Source organism: Callospermophilus lateralis, chromosome 4 (assembly GCF_048772815.1).
Source record: "Callospermophilus lateralis isolate mCalLat2 chromosome 4, mCalLat2.hap1, whole genome shotgun sequence".
NCBI classification, from domain to species: domain Eukaryota; kingdom Metazoa; phylum Chordata; class Mammalia; order Rodentia; family Sciuridae; genus Callospermophilus; species Callospermophilus lateralis.
In genome coordinates, this window is record NC_135308.1 from 75,526,998 (window position 1) to 75,546,861 (window position 19,864).

The 19,864-nt window shown below is 36.6% G+C and overlaps 1 protein-coding gene across 1 annotated transcript; it reads right to left on the reverse strand.

Moving 5' to 3' along the window:
• Positions 1-7,495: 7,495 nt before the first annotated feature.
• LOC143398338 (C-type lectin domain family 4 member A-like) lies at positions 7,496-17,813 on the reverse strand. Its single transcript, XM_076855317.1, has 4 exons — positions 17,712-17,813; positions 12,819-12,930; positions 9,419-9,570; positions 7,496-7,615 (listed from the first exon to the last, which is right to left on the reverse strand). The coding sequence occupies exons 1-4, from the start codon at positions 17,811-17,813 to the stop codon at positions 7,496-7,498; spliced, it is 486 nt and encodes a 161-aa protein (XP_076711432.1).
• Positions 17,814-19,864: the final 2,051 nt, after the last annotated feature.

A 19,864-nucleotide genomic window follows, 5' to 3' on the forward strand; every position in this document is an offset into this window, starting at 1 on the left:
ACATTTTTATCTAGTCATAGTCTTAGACACACACGTGACCCTTTCAGTCATGATTTTTCCCAGAGACTACCAGTGTGATCAATGCAGCATTGCCAATGTCTTAAAGGGCCAGTGACAGATAAAAACAAAAAACAGACAGACAACCAGAGGGAAACCCTAAAACCAGGACTAACAGATAGAAACTTCTAAAACAGAAAGACAAGATAGGGGATAACCCACAATCAAGAAAAACAATCTTTAATAAATATTGCTAAGAAAAGGCAATATCCACATTAAGGAGAATGAAATTTGAAACTTATATCTCCCATGTATACACAAAAAAAATCTCAAAATAGATTAAATACATAAGTATAAGACTAAAACTATGAAGCTATTATAAGAAAACATGTGGAAAACTTAATGACATTAATCTGGAGGAAAAATATTTTTGGTGAAGACCTTAAAAGTGTTAGGCAATGAAAGCAATAGACAAATAGGATTACATCAAATTTTTTGCACAGAAAATAATAGAGAAAACATACAAAATGAATGAAAATACTTGCAAATTATACATCTGATAAGAGGATATCATTCAAAAAATAGGGAACTTACATAACTCAACAGCAAGGAAACACATGATATGATTAGAAAATGAACCAAAGAACTAAGTAGACATTTCTCAAAAAAAAAAAAAAAAAGTCTGCTATGGTTTAGACATATTTATCCCCCGAGAGATTCAGTTGGAAGTTTATTTCACAGTTTGGAAGTATTGACAGGTGGTGGATCTTTAAAAGTTGGGGCCTAGTGGAAGGTAATTATGTCATGAGTCATCACAGTCAGAAGGGTTGAAGGTGGTACTTTAAGGACCAGGTTCATTTGCTCAAGGTGAGTTGTTAGAAAGGAGCAAGCCTGGCTCCTCCTCATTCTCTTACCTCTTATCTTGCCATGGGAGCTCTCTGCACATGCTGCCACCATTTCATGATGCAGCCAGTATGTTCTCACAGTAAATTGCCAGATTTGGCCACCAATCCTGGACTTTCAGATTCCAAACTGTAAGCTAAATACATTAAATGTGTTTTATACATTATCCAACATTAGGTATTCTCCTATCATAAACAAAATAAACTAAGACAAAGATATACAAATTACCAACAGGTATTTGGAAATTTTCCCCAAATCACTAATTGTTATGGCTTAAATATGAGGTATCTCCCAAAAGCTCATGTGTGAGATGATACAAGAATTTTCAGAAGTAAAACGATTAGATTATGAGAAGTATGACCTAATCAATGGAGTAATCACTGATAGATGAACTAGGCAATAAATGTAGGAAGGTGGGGTGTGGCTGGAGAAAGTAAGTCAATGAGGGTGTGATTTGGGAATTTATATTTTGCTCCTAGTGAGCAGAGGTCTCTCTGCTTCTTTGTTGCATGAACTGCTTTCCTCCATCATGCCATTCTGCCATAATGTTCTGCCTCACATTGGGTCAAGAGCTGTGGAGTCAGCTGTATATAGACTGAGACCTCTGAAACCATGAATCAAAATAAACTTTTCCTCCTCTACATGAAAAAGCTGACTAAAACACTAATCATTGGTTAATGAAAATCAATAATGGGGCGGCTGGGGTTGCAGCTCAGCGGTAGAACATTCACCTAGCATGTGCGAGGCCCTGGGTTCAATCCTCAGCACCACATAAAAGTAAATAAAATAAAGGTTTTGTGTCCAACTACAACTAAAAAGTATAAATATTTTTAAAAAAGAACATAATGGGATCTCACCTTACCCTGGTGAGAATAGCTAGTTCTAAAAAGACAGAAGATAAAAGTGTTGACAAGGATGTTGAGAAAATGAAATACCCAGTTGAAGTGGAAATAAAAATTGGTGCAACCAATCTGGAGATTTCTTTCAAAGAAGAACTGCCACATGACCCAGAAATCCTACTACGAGATATGAAAGTAAAAAAAATTAAATGAATATATTGAAGTGATATTTACATTGCTTTTTTATAAGAGCACTACTCACAATAGTCAAGATATTGAATTAATCTATATGTACATTCACTGATAATGGAAAAAGAAAATATGGTGTATACATTCACAATGGGATATTATACTACCTAAAAAAAGAACAAATTTTTTACAATATGGATGAACCTGGAGGATGTTTTGTTCAATTGGATAAGTCCTAAATAGAAATACAAATATTTAATTACTAAAGTTAGATAGGAAGAAAAAAATTAAAGAGATCTGTTATACATCAGGTTGACTATAGTGAATGATGAAATATTGTACTCCTGAAATATATGAAGAGTGAATGATATGCGTTTTTCCCACAAAAATGAGAAATATGTGAAAAAATGCAATTGTTAAGTTATGACTTAGATATGAGGCAGCCCCCCCAAAAAGCTTATGTTAGGCAATGGAGCAATGTTTAGAGGTGAAATTATTAGACTGTAACCGAATCAGTAAATTAATACATTTTTATGGATTAGTGATTAATAATTAAGTGGGATCTTTAGTGGTAACTTTAGGCAGGTGGGTGGGTTTGAAGGAAGTAAGCACTATGGCATGCTTTAGGGGATAGTATTTTGTCTGTGGCTCCTCATGAGTCCCCTCTCTCTGTGTCTGTCTCTCTCTCTTCCTGAACACCATAAACTGAGCAGCTTTCCTCTGCCACACCCTTTGGTCATGATGTTCCACCATCACCTCAGGCTCAGAGAAATAAAATTGTCCCACCATGAATTGAACCTCTGAAACTGTAAGCCCAAAAGTAACTTTTCCTCCTCTAAGATGTTCTTTTAGGTATTTTGATCAAAATCTGAAGAAAACACAGAAAATTGGTACCAAGAAGTGGGGTCATTGCTGTGACATATCTGATCATGTGGTTCATAAGCTTTTGGAATTTGTTTATGGGAGGATTTTGGATAAGTTTGGAGACTCAGGCTGGAGAAGCCTTAGAATGTTATAAGCAAGCTTAATGGTTGATTCTGGTGAAAGCTCAGATGATCAGAATGCCAGTTAAAATGTAAACAGTAAAAACAGCTGGGCACAGTGGCACATGCCTGTAATCCCAGCAGCTCAGGAAGCTGAGACAGGAGGATCATGAGTTCAAAGCCAGCCTCATAAATTTAGCAAGGCCCTAAGCAAATCAGTGAGACCCTGTTTCTGAATAAAATATTAAAAATGGCTGGGGAGGTGGCTCAGTGGTTAAGTACCCCTGGATTCAATCCCTGATATCAAAAAAAAAAATGTATAGGCAGTAAAGATTGTGTCCATGAAGTTTTAGTGGGGAATGAACACTCTATTGGGAATTGAAATAGGAGCCTATATGGGGGGGGGGTGTGGATTTGCCTGCATTTTATCCAAGTCCTGAGACTTTCTGTGGAGCTGAATTTAAAGTGATGAACCAATTAATCTGGTGGAGAAAATTTCAAGTCAGCATAACATTCAGTTAGTAACATGGGTATTGTTGCAGTTTTAGTCAAGTTCAAGTTTACTCTGATAATCAGGAAGATAAATCAGATCAGAAGAATTTTTAAAACTGGAAATTTGGCCAGAAAAAAATGCATGTAAATTTCAAGCAAAGGAAGATATAGTTGCTGAAGAGATTTCTGTCACTAAGGAGAAACTAAGTACTTTGCACTGAGACAACGGGAAAGATGACTTGAGAATATCTCAGGAATCAGCAAGATTAGAGCCATAACAGGCTCAAGGATGTAGAAATGAGACTTTGGAGGTACACTGCTCACACAGGGGTGTTTAGACAGCTGTTTCTCCAGGATTTGTTTCACCATGCTTAGCTACCCAGGCACTCAGAGGCCACTGCAGTGATAGTTCAAAGGAACACAGCTGCTACTTGAACTTAGAAGACCTTGATGGCATCTGTTTCTGCAGAAATGCAGATGCTAGAGTAAAGTGCTCATGGAGGCTTCCACTGAGATTTCAGAGGAGTACCTGTGAGGCCAGGCAAAGTGTAGCATGGTTTGAATCCCTTCAGGCAGCCCCTGAGAGGGCAATGCAGTTGTGAAAAGAAAGCCAAAGCTGAAAGAGACCCTGAGGATTAATAGATGCCAGGAACATGCAACATCTATCTGCTGAGGAAAGATGTCGGATACAAAGCCAGCCTCAGAGCAAAGCCATGTTGTCTGTGATCAGCAAGATCAAAGGTGCAAGGCTGCCCAGGCCTGGTACCAGAGATTGAATCCAAGGGTGTTTAGCCACTGAGTCACATCCCCAGCCCCTTTTTATTTTTTATTTTGAGACAGGCTCTCACTCGGTTGCTTAAAGTCTTACTAGAGCTATTGAACTTTGCCCAACTGGATTTTGGTCTTGCTTTGGTCCCGTCCCTTCTTCCTATGCCCCTATTTCTTCCTTTTGGAATAAGAATATTTATTCTGAGTCTTCGTAATATTGGATGTAACTTGCTTTTGATTCTTACAGAGGCTCATAGCCAAAAGTTTGTCTTGAGTCTCAAAGAAGATTCTGCACCTGTACTTTTGGGCAATTCTGGAACTGTTAAGATTATAAGGACTCTTGGAGATGGACAGAATGCATTTTGCATTGTGAGATGGAGATGAGTTTGGGAGGATAGGGGAAATGCTATGGTTAGGATATAAGGTGTCCCCCAAAAAAGCTCATGTTAGGCAATTGATCAATATTATACATAATATTTCCTCAAACCTTCAAATAAACACTGGTTTAACACATTTGGATTGCGTCTTACTATTTCTTCTCTCCTTGAGTTACTGTGTTTATCCCCAGTAAATATAAACTATTGATTTCTATGTAGGCAAAGAAAGAAATATTAACATTCAGTACTAAGATTATCTGAACAAAATAAAGATCATATGGGCCCTGAAGGGTTGTCAAGTGTCAGCAGATTTCTACATTTAGAAAAAATCATTCAAGTTGATGACCCATAACTCCAATGTACAAACATATTTTTCTCAATATTGAACATGCCCCAGAATTTCTTCCTCCTCTTCCATTTACTAAATGGCAGATTGGCCAAAACAGTTAAAAATGAAGATTTATTGTCTTATGGTTTATTTGTTTTTTGTTTGTTTTGTTTTTGTTTTTGTTTTTGTTCCAGGGATTGAACCCTGGGGTTGCTTAACCCCTGAGCCACATCCCCAGCCCTTTTTATATTTTATTTAAAGACAGGATCTTGCTAAGTTGCTAAGGCTGGCTTTAAACTCAAAATCCTCCTGCCTCAGCCTCATGAAAAGCTGGGATTACAGGCATTACATACAACTGTTTTATTTGTTTTTAACAGCAACTATAAAAATGAAAATGGAGCTTGTTACAGTTTGGATATGAGGTGCCCCCCAAAAGCTCACGTGTGAGACAATGCAAGAAGGTTCAGAGGAGAAAATTATTGGATTGTGAGAGTCTTAACCTAATCAGTGAATTAATCCCCAATGGGATTAACTAAGTGGTATCTGGAGGCAGGTAAGGTGTGGCTGGAGGAAGTGATTAACTGGGGGTGTGGCTATGGGATATATTTTGTATCTAGAGACTGGAGTCTCTCTCTTTGCTTCATGATCACCATGATGTGAGCTGCTTCCCTCTACCACACACTCCACCATGACATTCAGCCTTATCTCGAGCCCTGAGAAATGGAGCCAGCCTTCTATAGACTAAGACCCCTGAAACCATGAGCCATCAGTTAAAATTTTCCTCCACTATACTTGCTCTGGTCAGATCCTTTAGTCACAGCAGCAAAAAAGGTGACTAAACAGAGCCTAAAATTCTAAAATGCATACAATTTTATTTGCCAATTAAATATTAATTAAGCCAAAGATGGGGAAAGAAAATAGAGAAACTATACATATATCAGTAAATAAATCTTAACAATCAGAAAGAAATTTGCAGAGAGACCTGTGTGCCTTCCATGTGTTCACAAAAGGGGTCTCTGCGATAGTTTCTGGCACTTTCAAAATTCTCAGTAAATGCTTTGTGAATCAGGAAATAAATTAATCAATGAGTAAATATGTGGAAAATATTCTCATAAGTGAAATAGTTGACCACATACCTAAAATTCTATATATGTAAAGATAATAAGTTCTTTACATATATCTCTTATGTGTAAAGAACTTATTATCTATATCTGTAATAACAGGTGCCCATTCGATCACAAGTACATTGAGAATATTTTGATTCATAAGAAGATCTTCATCATTTCACAAACTGACCTAGAATCATGCTGACAAACCACATCATTCAAGTCCCATCCTATATTTTGATAGAAAGTTAGCGTAACACATTGCTCCTGGCTCTGACTGGGCTTACTTAGATGCCAGAATCTGAAAGAGAGAAAAAAGATGAAAGAATTTTTTTTTCCAACAGTATTTTTAAAAGGGTTAGAGACAGTAAAAAGGCCAGAGGCCAGGGTAGAATTTTGTGAAAATCAGAGACAGATACCCCTAACAACCCTTCTCCACTTCTCATGCAGTTTCTCTTCCACCATCCCCTCTAGTATTCCCCTTGAAAACTGTGCCTACATCACTAAGTATTCTTATACCTTAATGCATTAAACATCCTCCCAGCGAGTGCAATGGTGCACACCTGTAATCCCAGCAGCTCGGGAGACTGAGACAGTCGGATCATGAGTTCAAAACCAGCCTCAGCAAAAGCGAGGCTCTAATCAACTCAGTGAGACCCTGTCTCTAAATAAAATACAAAAAAAAATAGGGCTATGGATGTGGCTCAGTGGTTGAGTACCCCTGAGTTCAATCCCTGGTACCCAAAAAAATCCTCCCAAAAAATATCCCAGTTTCTCCTCAGTTTGTGCATCCATAGGTCCTGTTGCCAGGAGACTGTCAATCCATAGGGCTTTCTTATATAATAAAGAGATGTCACCATGGTCCCATGTAAATAGTATTTTTTTTCTTCTTCTTAATGGAATGATTTTGGAGTCTGAAGAACTAGTTAAAAACTATAGATCCTCTACTTATTCTTGTCTTCTTGGACAAATAATTTAATTTCCTCAATTCTCAGTTGCCCATCTAATAACTGGGGACTACAATAAGAGTACTACATGTTTCACAAAATAGATATGAAGATCAAAGGTGGAAATATGCTGAAGAACTTAAGAGTTTTTTTAAGATTATATAAATATGAGATGTTATAAAAGTACAAGAATTTAGGTGTCTTGCTTTTTATGAGAAACATTAAAGCTTCATCAATTATGATCTTAACAAGAATTTTATTATAGAGCTACAAATAGTTAAAATCAATGCAGAACATACCTGGATTTGAGGACCATTGTTCGGTGACCTTAGCTGAACTATCTATACTCTGCAAACACAATTTGCCTCATCTCTATAGTGGAAAAAATAATAACCTATGTGTCTCATAAGTTTCTTGAAATGATTACATGACAATAGAATTTCTTAACCCTGTGCTCTACAGTCAGTACAAGAGAGTGAGCTGTTTTAGTTTTAGTTTCATAACTGATGTTGGACAACCTACATACCCTGCCGGATCCAGGACCCTGCCTTTATCTAATTCAATACTCACAAGGCACTTGGATTGTAAGGTGTTCCGTGGACCCATTGCCAATGTCTCTGACACTCTGGATCTGACAGGCCCACATCATAAACCGCATCTATTTGCAGATTTGGAATGATAAAATCCTAAGGGGAAAAAAAGACAAAGGAAAAGTACTCAGCAAAACTAAGTCCCTTTTGTTGTTGTTGTTGTTGTTGTTGTTGTTTGTAAGTTTGGATTTTTTTTAATGCATTTTAATTATATAAATTTATGGGGTACACTTTTGGTGGCGGGGTGACGGGACGGCCCCGTGGCCTGATGGCTCTGGGTAGGTCCAAGGCCTGGCCTCCCTCACAGGTGCAGTGGAGCACCTTGCCAGCGGCGGGGCTGACGCAGTGGCAGTGCCGGCGCCAGGAAGTTTGCCTACCAGAAGCTAAGCGCCTTCAATGAGATGCTGCGGCCTTGAGAAGAAGTGACTGAACCTGCTTGTGGTGAGATCTTGGCCAGGACAACCAACCAGCTTCTGCAGCCCGGTTAAGATCCAAAGAGTCCAAGAAGGATATAGCACAGCCTCACCCTGTGGCGGCTGCCCACCTCCATCCTTGTCCAGGGACTTGCTGGGACACCTCCCTCTGTTGGGGGCTCAGAGAAGTTACTTTTTTACATAGGCTGAGGTCAAGTGTTAACTCCAAGAACATTAGGATTTATGGCTGAAGTTTCAGAATGTCAACTGGAATAATAACTGAAGTTTTAAGCAAAAGGTGTTCGAGTGCATTAAAAGATTTGCTTCATGTGTTTAAAAAATACATATAAGAAATTTATGGAGTATAGGGTGATAAGTTGATCCATTGTATAGTGTGTAATAATCAAATCAGAGTCGTTAACATTTCCATCTCCTTTAACATTTTTTAAGTTTTTTTAACAAGTAGAAATTATACCCTATTTATAGGTACAGTGTAATATTTCAACTGAGTTCTTCAAGGTCAAACAGAAATGAGAAGAAAAAGAAAAAGCATCCAGGAATAGCCACATGGGGGTTCCCCAGAAAGGCAGGTCTTCTCTAGTTGAGCAAAGCAAGGTCAAAAACATCACTTATGATCCTGATTTTCATTACATATGAAAGCAATTCCTACCATGATCATAATGAATTCTCATCTCAGACTCAATTCCCCTCTTTTTTTCACTAAGAGAGGGCATTGTTCAAAGTTGTCCACAAGATTTTTTTCAAATCTAATCATTTTCCTTTCATAATTTCAAAGATTCTTTTTTTAAATATTTTTAAAATTGCCAATGGATCTTTACTTTATTTATTTATATGTGGTGCTAAGAATCAAACCCAGTGCCTCACACATGCTAGGCATGCACTCTACCACTGAGCCACAACCCCAGCGCTCAAAGAGTCTTTTTTTAAAATATATTTTTTTAGTTGTAAATGAATCTCTTTTATTTTATTTATTTATTTACATGAGGTGCTGAGGATCGAATCCAGGGCCACACACATGCCAGGCAAGTACTTTACCACTGAGACACAATTCCAGCCCCCCTCAAAGATTCTTTATATTCATTTCTGATTGTTTATTGTGACTCTTCATAAATTAACTTTATTTTCCCATTCAAATTAATACTCCTCTCTCTAAGAAGTTAACAATTCATAAAACACTTACATATTAAAATAATAAGCTGGTATTTCAGGTAGAAATATATTCATCCTTCCACTAAACCCCTCGTTGCATATTTTTAATGCCACAATTTCTTTGGGGGTAATTTAGTTACACTGAAGTAGGAATAAGGTGTGGAATGAATGGAAAGGCTGAGAAAGCCTTTCCTACCTATTTTTGAAAGCCTTCTGCCATAGCACCAACACCCAGAACAATAAAAACTAACGCCTTTTAGGAAAAGAATATAAATAATCAGACAGGCTCATGACTCCATTATCTCCTAGAAAGTACCTGCTCTTCCTTGCTGTTGATCACTAGCAAATGAGCTTCCATTCGAGAGCAGTTCTCCTCACTCTTATTCCAAGATTTTGAATCAGTAGAAATAAAGTAGCAACTGGAACTAAATGACTTCCAATTCTTTGGGCAACAGCTCCAGACTTTTCCTTTATTGGGAAGAGAAGGATATAGGTGCAATATAAGGAAATATCTTTTAAAATAGTGTGTAGTGTTAAAATTAAGGGCCAATGGAGACCACAAGAACACTGTAATCCTATCTCCATCCAGATGTAGCAAGGAGTCTTGTCCTATCAGGTGTCAATGAGCCCAGTCTGCATCAACCTGGATGTCAGTGTCCCATTCTTCTGCTGAAATGCTATCAGGAAAAGTCAGCTAAAATATAATGTTTAAATAAGACCCAGACTCCAAAACCTCAATACAAAAATGTCCAAGTCTCAACAGAAAATAATTAATTATACCAAGGACCAGGAGTTCTCAAAAAAAAAAAAAAAAAAACAGATATCAACAGATGCCACAAATCAAGATAACAAAAAGTTAGAATTATCTGACAAAGATTTCAAAGCTGTCATATATTTCAAGAAGAATGAATAAAATAAATGTCCATCAATAACTAAAAAAAGAAAGAAAGAAAGATTGACAATGAGAGTTTTTAAAAAAAGAATGTAGAAACATTCTTGAAATGAAAGGAAAAATAGACTCAGCAAAGAAACTGAAGATGTAAAGAACAAAATGGAAATATTATCATTGAAAAATCCAAAAACCTCTTTAAAAGCTTATAGATTAACTGGGCATGGTGATACGTGCCTGTAATCCCAGCGGCTTGGGAGGCTGAGACAGCAGGATCGCAAGTTCAAAGCCAGCCTCAGCAAAAGCGGTGCGCTAAGCAACTCAGTGAGACCCTGTTTCTAAATAAAATACAAAAATTAGGGCTAGGAATTTGGCTAGTGGTCAAGTGCCCCTGAGTTCAATCCTTGGTACCCCCCCCCAAAAAAAATTTAAAAGCTTATAGGTGAGATCAACATCCGAATGGAGAAGGGGACAGAGAAATCAGTGAATTGGCAGAAAAAAAATAATAGAAATTTCCAATAGAAAAACAGATGAAATAAATATAAAAAATATAATAAAACCCCATATCATGATCCTAAATGTGTAATAACAAACAATAGGGGTCCAAAAAATATAAAGTAAAAACTTACACAAATGCAGAGTGAAAACAAAAGAGAGATTTACATTATCATAGGTGGACACAACTATACATGCCAAATATCAACAAGAATATTGAAGAAGTCAAAAACCTCATCAACCAAGGGATTCTAATGAACATGTTTAGAACAGTTCACTCAACAACTGAATACCCATTCTTTACAAATGTCCATGGAACATATACCAAGATAGACCACATACTGAGATGTAAAACAAACCTCAACAAATTTACCATCATTAAAATCACATAGTTCCCTCTAAGCAGTATGGAAACATACTAAAAATCAAAAACAAAACAGGAAAATCACCAAACACTAGGCACTAAGTAAATGAAGTGCCTCCCAATGCCTAAGCTAGAAAAACAAAATAAATTTTTAAAAAGTATTGAATTATGGCCCAAAATATAAAATAAATATCCATGGGTACATGTAGATATAAATTACTGAATAAATTAGTAAATAAGATAGAAGAGGCAAATCTCATACACATAAGCCTTTCAATTAAATTATGTAGATATTTAGGGTGGTTCATTTTACATACTATTTTGATCAAGCACTCTGGGTATTGCTTCAAGGGTGTTTCTGGATGAGATTTACATTTTAATCGGTGGACTTTGAGTAAAGAAGATTGCCCCCTTAATGTGGATGGGCCTTGCCTTATCAGTTGAAGATTTAAACAAAACAAAAGAATGCCCTCCCCAGAGCAAGAGAGAATTCTCCAGCACACTGCCTTTCGACTTCATTTGCAACACTCACTTTTCCTGATCCTGCAGCAGACTGTCATTGGCCTCAAACTGCCACTCTTTCCTGATCTCCAGCCAACTGGTTTCCCCAACCACATTTTGGGCTTTTCAAGCCTCCATGATTGCATGAGCTAATTTCTTGAAAGGAAATATCCATATTTTCTATGTATTCTACTGGTTGTGATTCTCTGGAGAACCCAGACTAATGGACACCCTAATGGACAGGGAGCATAACTCCTCAATCCTGAAGTGTGGACAGCACTTAGCAGCTTTCCTTGGAAGAAAACAGTGTGGAATAGGGAGAGAAAAAGAGCAACTTTACAGTGGAGAAACCTGAGAAACACTACTTTACCTAGGTGATCAAGGTCGACATCAACAGTTAAAAAGTACTTTGATAATATATATCCTTGATATGATGAAATGAAAATAGCAGTTTACATCTGTGGCCTTCCTTCCAAAAACTAATAACCCCCGTCTAATCATTAGAAAAACATGAAAATTTTTGTTTTTTGGACCAGGGATTGAATCCAGGGGTGCTTTATATCTGGGCCACATCCCCAGCACTTTTTTATACTTTCTTTAGAGACAGGGTCTAACTAAGTTGCCTAGGCCTTCACTAAGATGCTAAAGCTGGCTTTGAATTCTCATTCCTCTTGCCTCAGCCTCTCAAGCTGCTGGGATTACAGGCATGCACCATCACACTCAGCAAAACATCAAATTTTAATGGAGGGACAGCCTAGACTAGTATCCCTAAAAATTATCAGTCATCAAAAAAAGTTTGAAAATTATCACAGCCAAGAGGAAAATAGATATGAAAACTAAATATAACATGATGTTCTGAGTGAGATTCTAGTACAGAAAAAGAACATTAGGTGAAAACTAAGAAAACCTTAATATATAATGAACTTTAGTGATAATATATCAATATTGGCTCATTAATTATAACAAATGCCCTCACTCATATAAGGTGGTAATAATAGGGAATATTGTATATACGAGGTAGGATTCAAATAGGACCTATTCATATTGTCTGCTCAATTTTTCTGTAAATGTAAAAATGTTCATTGAAAAATGAACATAAAATGTGAGTAAAATACTCAAAAAATAAAATGTCATTAAAAATACATTTTTATTTGCATATTTTAATATTTCAAATAAATGAGTTCATTAATAAAAATACTCATAAAATGTGAGAGAAAAAGTAAGTGTGCACAGAAACTTCAGAAAGAAACTAAAGCTAAAGAGATGTAAAGGCAATATGTCCTTTTTCACAGTCAAACCTCCAATGAGCAACTTAAAATATACATATAAGAATTTTAGGTCCTATAACATTCTGTACATGTAGTTTAGAATGATCATGAAACTCCCCTTTTTAATATTATAAACCTGGAAATCTTATTGTAAATATTAATTTAGGATCCTTACTAAATTCTACTCATTAAATTTTACCTTTCATGGTTGAATAGTGTCTTGAACACTTCAATTCTGGGTGGATTGGTTCTTTTGTAAAATTTGGATACTTCTTTTCTTCAAGAATCTGAGAATATTTTTTTAAATAAAACTGGAAAAGAGAATTTAAAGACATGCATTTTTCCAGGTAGTATTATGACTTTGTTCTTTACTATTATTTTCTTGCATTCTTTATAGAAACAAAATCTACTAATGTCTGATTACCTGAGTAAATGTGGCCCTCCTGGAAAACATTTCCCATCATCCCACAGACAATGTAATCCTAACCCTATTGATTTTGAAACTATAAACTCACACACACACACACACATACACACACATACAATACACATATATAATGTATAAAGTATATTTATATAGAGATTAAAAGAGGATGGGAAAGTTCTATCATAATGGGTCTAAAAGAACTTATCCATGTTATCCATAAACACATACAAAAATTCATATAAAGATTAAATCTCAGTGAAAGGGAATAAAAGTCAGAAAATACTTGCATTTAATTGATACACAGCCTGGGACTTTGTGGGAGGGAGAAATTAGCTAATTCTGAGGAGTTCTGAGATATCTTAGATAATAGAAATTTTTAAAAGAACCCAACATTGATCAAGAGGGCATGGTTTTTCTCCTATTCTTTCTTTTCCTTTCTCTTCATCTGCCTCTTATTCCTTGGGTACCAACACTCTCATGTCACTCCCTATTCAAAATTAACTCTTCTCTCTCCCTCTGCCCCCCTCTTTCTATTATATTTGCTCTCTTTCTTCCTAACCTTCTATTTGTTTCTTGACCCACCTCATTCTGGCTTTGATTTCTACCATTTCACTTAAGCCACCCTTCAAAGAGATCACCTAAGACCACTTACTAGTCATCTTCCTAATGAACTTCTTGCAATATTTGACTCCAGTTCTCTGCCTCCTTAACTCTTCAGACATTACTTTCTATTTTCGCCTAACCTTTCTTGCTATTGCTTCTTGTGTTTTTTTATGAGCTCTTGCCCCTCTATCCATCTCTTCTAAACTGTTAACATTCCCCAGAATTCCATCCTTATCATTTCTTCTCATACTAAGTCCTCTTCCTGAGTAATATCATATATTCCCTGGTCTCACCTGTTGCCATTATGTGAATAACTTCCAGAATTCAGACCTAATTCCTAAAACCCAGACAAATGTTCCTCCCACTAAACATGGGCACATCCAATGTACCCAAAAGTTAAATCATCATCTTCCAACTAAACCTGCTACTCATGCTATCTTGTCTATCTTTTTGAATGGCTTCATCATTGCTGAGTTTACCAGGTCAGAATATTAGAGTCACACTTAATTTCTCTGGGTCTGTTAATCACCAGATCTAAATATTCATCAAGCCTCTTTGATTATATCTTCTTTGTCATTCAGAGCTATTTTCTCTTCTCTTTCTTCAGTAATAGTATCCTTGAATCAGGTTCTCAATGTGCCTCAACAGGATTATCCATTAGCCTTCTAACCTTTCTTTAACACCAACATTGTGCTCATAAACCCATTGTCACAGCTTTGTAAAAACAAACTTTCTATAAGTCAAATTTGATCATATCAATTCCTTGCTCAAAATTCCTCAATGGCTCACCATGACTGTGACACATTGTTAAAATGGCCTCAATGTTTAACCCTCCCTGTATGAATTCACACGCCTTTGCAATGTGACTTTGCAGCTTTTCCAATCAAGAAGTGAGGTCTATTTCTCCACCACTTGAGTATGAGCTGCTTTTAAATCTTTCTTTGGCCAATAGAATGTGCAAAAGAAACTGTGATTGTTCCAAATTAAAACTTCAATATGACTTCATTCCACACGCAGCCCTGGAAGTCTGCAAGGGGCAATGTGAACAAACCCAGTCTAGATTGATGAATGATGCCAGAAATGTAGTGAAACTGTCCCTGTCATTCCTTGACATCCTCTTTCTCAGAAGCCAAGTTGCCTGTGACTGGTATCTGACATCATATGCATGAGTGAGTTCAGCTAGGAAGAGGAACCTTTCAGCTGAGACCAGAAGTGGAAGGTAAATATATAGTTTTAGACTATAAATTTTATATTGGCTTATTTTTTTGATTTTAATATTTATTTTTAGTTTTCAGCGGACACAGCATCTTTGTTTGTATGTGGTGCTGAGCATCGAACCCAGGCCGCACGCATGCCAGGCGAGCACGCTACCACTTAAGCCACATCCCCAGCCCTTAGATTGGTTTATTAAGCAGCAAAAGACACTTTGTAAAATAATCTTTAGGAAAAAAAATCCAAATTCTTTCTAATGGTACACTACACTCTTGGTAATCTGAGCCCTACTCATGTCTGCCACCTACAACTTCCTTTCAAATTTCTTCATTTAGCTCTTTAGGTTTCAGTCATATACACTTACATTTCCCCAAAATTATTCCATTTTATCATATGTCTATGCCATTCTTGGTACACATAGCTCTAGATGTTGCCTCCTGAGGAAGTCTATCCAGCCTCCCATGCTCACTTCTTCCCTGCATAACACTTCCTGTTGTAATATTGTAAGCACTGGTCTACTTGACTATTCTCTTAATCTCTTAAGACCAGGGCTTTGTGGCTGGCTTTTTTTGTGTCTCTAACACAGTGCCTGACAAATTGCCATTGCTACTTCTTGAATGGCCAAATGATGAGTAAAATATCTATATGAAAATATACTAAGCTTTATGGCTTCAAAATTTTTGATAAATTCTGAAAATCTGGACATGCAGTAACCAAACTATTTCCTAATTGGCTTTTAGATCTCACACAGTCTTGTGCAGGACAAAAAAAATAATAATTACAAAGAAATTCATTGAAGAATTCTTCTTGGAATATTTCTTCCCATCTCCTTGTCCACCTGATGACCCCAAAATGCATTCATACTCTCAAAGAGGGCTGGCCTTATAAATTTTACTAAGGAAGTATAGATTTTTCCTCACACAGAGTGTAATATAAAGATGATGTTCCCCATAGATTTCACTCAACGACATCAACACATACATACACATACACTTTTCAAATTTTCTAATAAGAATGGATTTCAGTATTTTTGCAGAAGAGCAACTAAATTCAATTAAAGAGCAAAATTCCCAATGGATTCTTGTGATTCATATCTCCTCAGGAAAAAAATTTAAATGTGTAAACTCATTGTGAAATGTCAATTTCGAATGGGCATCTTCTCTTCACATTAAAGCAGACATTGTTCATTGTTCATAACATACTTACCAATAAAAGCAACAGATAATAAGACTGTTAGCAGGAAAACTATCAGTGATGAGAAAAGAAGCAACTTTGGAACATGTGGATTACTTTTGTGAGCTGAAGAAAAAATCAAATTAATTTCATCAGTTAAAAAAACTGTCATTATTTCCTCTTCTCCCTTCTCTTATTCTCCTTTTTCTTCCATGACACACAATGACTAATAGCATTATTAGTATAATGACAGTTGAAATAATATAGTAATAGGAACAGAAAAAAAATGATGCTCATTATAGAAAATTTGAAAAATACATAAAAACACAAATCCCGACCATTGAGAATAACATTGTTAATATTTTGCTATATATCCTTTCAGCAATTTTTTTCTCACCAGCTCTTGCCATCATGCCAAAAAGATAACAGATATGTCGCTCAGAATAACAGACATGAGTTTATTAGAAAAGATAGGGAAAAGGAAATGGGGACCACTCTCAAGGGAGAGTGATTTCTGTCAGAGAGAAAAAGGACCATCCTTTCATCAATTTTTGAAGAGTATATACATATATGCACATTGCCTTTTTTTTCTTTTATGTGGTGCTAAGGATCAAACCCAGGGCCTCACACATGCTAGGCAAGTGCCCTGCCACTGAGCCACAGCCTCAGCCCCCCTATTTTCTTTTGTAACATTTTTTATTATGGTTTCATATTATTTCATTATATATTTAAATATTTTTTCAATTGCAACTTAAAATATGTGACAGCTAGTAAATCTTTATAATCCTAATTCACATTTTTAGGATAAAGTAAGTCTTTTCAGTTGCCATCTCACAATTGGAAACCATTTTCTGGGCTAGAGAGATAGTTTAGTAGTAGAGTGTGTTTGCCTAGGATGTGCAAAGACCTGAGTTCAGTCACTGCCAAGGGAGGGAGTGATCCCTGGGGACACCTTCCATCGAGATAAAATCAATGAAACAATTTTCTTCATGTTGGGATATATTGTCAATTTCAAGGCAAAAAAGAAAAACTTCAGATTTCTGCTTTGAAAAAATATATACTTTACATATTATATGAATTTTTATACATGTGTAAAAATATACAATAAAATGCCAAGTATGGTTTTCTATAAATAGAAAGTATCATAAATAACAAAGTATCATGAATCTTTTCTTTCCCACTTTATAACCCGTTAATGCCTATCTACAGAACTCAATTTCAGAGACTGCTGGGTTTCCCAAATACAACCACTCTAAAGAAGCAGCAAATAGCATCACCTGCTTATAAACATTCCCTTCCTCCTAAACTTGACCATCAACTTTTACCACTGGAAAATAATTTTTTATATATATTTTTTAGTTATAGATGGACATGATATCTTTATTTTTATTTGTTTATTTTTATATGCTGCTGGGGACCGAACCCAGGGCCTCACGCATGAGCCTCTGAGCTACAACCCCAGCCCCTGGAAATGATTTTTTAAATTCTAATTTGTTATATATGACAGGAGAAGGCATTACAATTCATATTACACATATAGAGTACAATTTTCATATCTCTGGTTGTATATAAAGTATATTCACACAATTCGTGTCTTCATACATGTACTTAGGGTAATAATATCCACCTCATTCCACCATCTTTTTTACCACCATTCCCTCTCCTTTTCCCTCCCACCTCTTTGTGGAAAATGAAAACTGCAGGAGAATTTGAGTTGGTGACTGAGGACTTTGGTTTATTTTTGAGTCTCATTTCCATATGAGTACTTTCTAAAGCCATATTCAGAAGAGACCTTCTGCTTTCTTCAGAAAATCAGAATCATCCCTTCCTCAAAGCATCTTATATATGATGGAGGCAAGCCTGGGCAATTTAGCAAGACCCTGTCTCAAGATAAAATAAAATAAAATAAAAATGTCGGGATGTAGCTCAGTGGCAAAGCACCCCTGGGTTCAATCCCCTGTACCAAAAAGTAAAATAAAATCTTATACATAAGTTGCCAGAATGGTGTTCAAATGTCCTATCACTCAACTAGATGAGAGCAGAAGCAATAAATAAGCACTTACCACTGAGAGGTATCATGCAAGAATTAAAAACCATATGAAGCCACTTGGTCCACAGAAGTGCAATCCCCAAGACCAGCACAGTGTGAATTATAGCCTTTAAACATACTAAACATAACTAAAAAAATATATAAGAAAAGCAGGAACTCAAGTGGTGAGGGAAAGAAATAGGAAGGAAAGGAAAAGAGGAACCAAGCAAGTTGTTCTTTTCTAAAAACTGTGTTCTCTAAATATGCCAACCCAAATAAAATTTGTGTGCTTCCACATGCAAGAATAACTTCTTTATTTTTAATTGCATTTATTTTTTAAATACATAACAGCGGAATGCATCACAATTCTTATTACACATATAGAACACAATTTTTTATATATCTGTTTGTATATAAAGTATGTTCACACCAATTCATGTCTTCATACATGTACTTTGGATAATGATGTCCATCACATTCTACCATCATTGCTAACCCCCTGCCCCCACCCTTACCCTCCCACCCCTCTGCCCTATCTTGAGTTCCAATGAACCTGAGCAAACACTTGTTCATGCTGCATTCATTCCTCATGTCTGGCTAATCAGGCAGCTTCTTGGTACCACATTCTAACAATACTTGCACCAAGCTCAGGTGACAGCCTCCCCACATTCAAGAATCAACTTCCTCTGGCATGGTGGGAAAGGCAAAGTTCAAAACTTACCTCTTCTGAAGAGGCTCCTCTGTGCTCTCTGTTAGCCTCTGCTGTTCATAATTAGCTCCATCACGAATCTCTATTCATTTTGCTACTGGTCACCTCCCGAACTCCTGAAGGCAGCTCTCTTTATTAGGTGATAGAGGAGAAGCCATCTTTTATTCCACACTTCTCTCTCCCTTTACTCCCCACATCACCTCAACAAACAGCTCTAGAAGGTACACACAACTATTTTGAACAGTTGAGATAATTAAATAGAATTATATGTAAAGAGAATAAACTTAAACTGAATGCCAAATATTATTTTTCCCAAAGGCCAAGAGGAAAACACTCCAAAAATTAAATCTTACATATAGAACCTTTCCACAGAACTGATCTCAACTTGTGCCCACATTCTTTGCCCTCAGCTCTCTCCAAATTATTTGTCCTCTTTTAGCATCCCTCAACTGACCCTTCCTTGTCCTAAATAACTCACACATATACATAAGCATGGACGCACACACACACACATATACACACATTAACTCTATATTTCCATTGCATTTCTATATTTATGTCTATCAAAATGTACTGAAAATCATGAGGTTACAATAATACCTCTAAATCTAATCCAATGCCATAGGTTTTTATTTTGGTTTCTACATTTCTTATTTTGTGACAGTTAGAAAACTAAGTTCATTTTCTTTAACTTATTCACATATTTAGTTAACCTTCTGGATGTTACCAATCCCCCATCTTTGGTGCCATCCCTCCCCCACTAAAACACCCTTCTCTCCCCCTCCAGCTTTTCTTCCACAGTCTAAGCCACTGTCCCCAGACTGATGCCATGTGTATAATACTTGTATATTCTCACATCTTACCAGTCAATGCCTCCCTCACTGAGAACATTCTCTTCACCTTGCTGAGGTTCTGAAATCCTGTGTTGAGCTACCCCTTCATAGAAAAACTCTCTTTGCTCTGCTCCTTGAAGCTCTTAGCAATGCACACAAGGTTACCCCCCATATGTAGAAGCCCTCCTTGCCATGTAAGGCTCCGACTCCCCCACTCTGGGCTATGCCATCACGTGGACAGCCTCCTCATCTTGTTCAG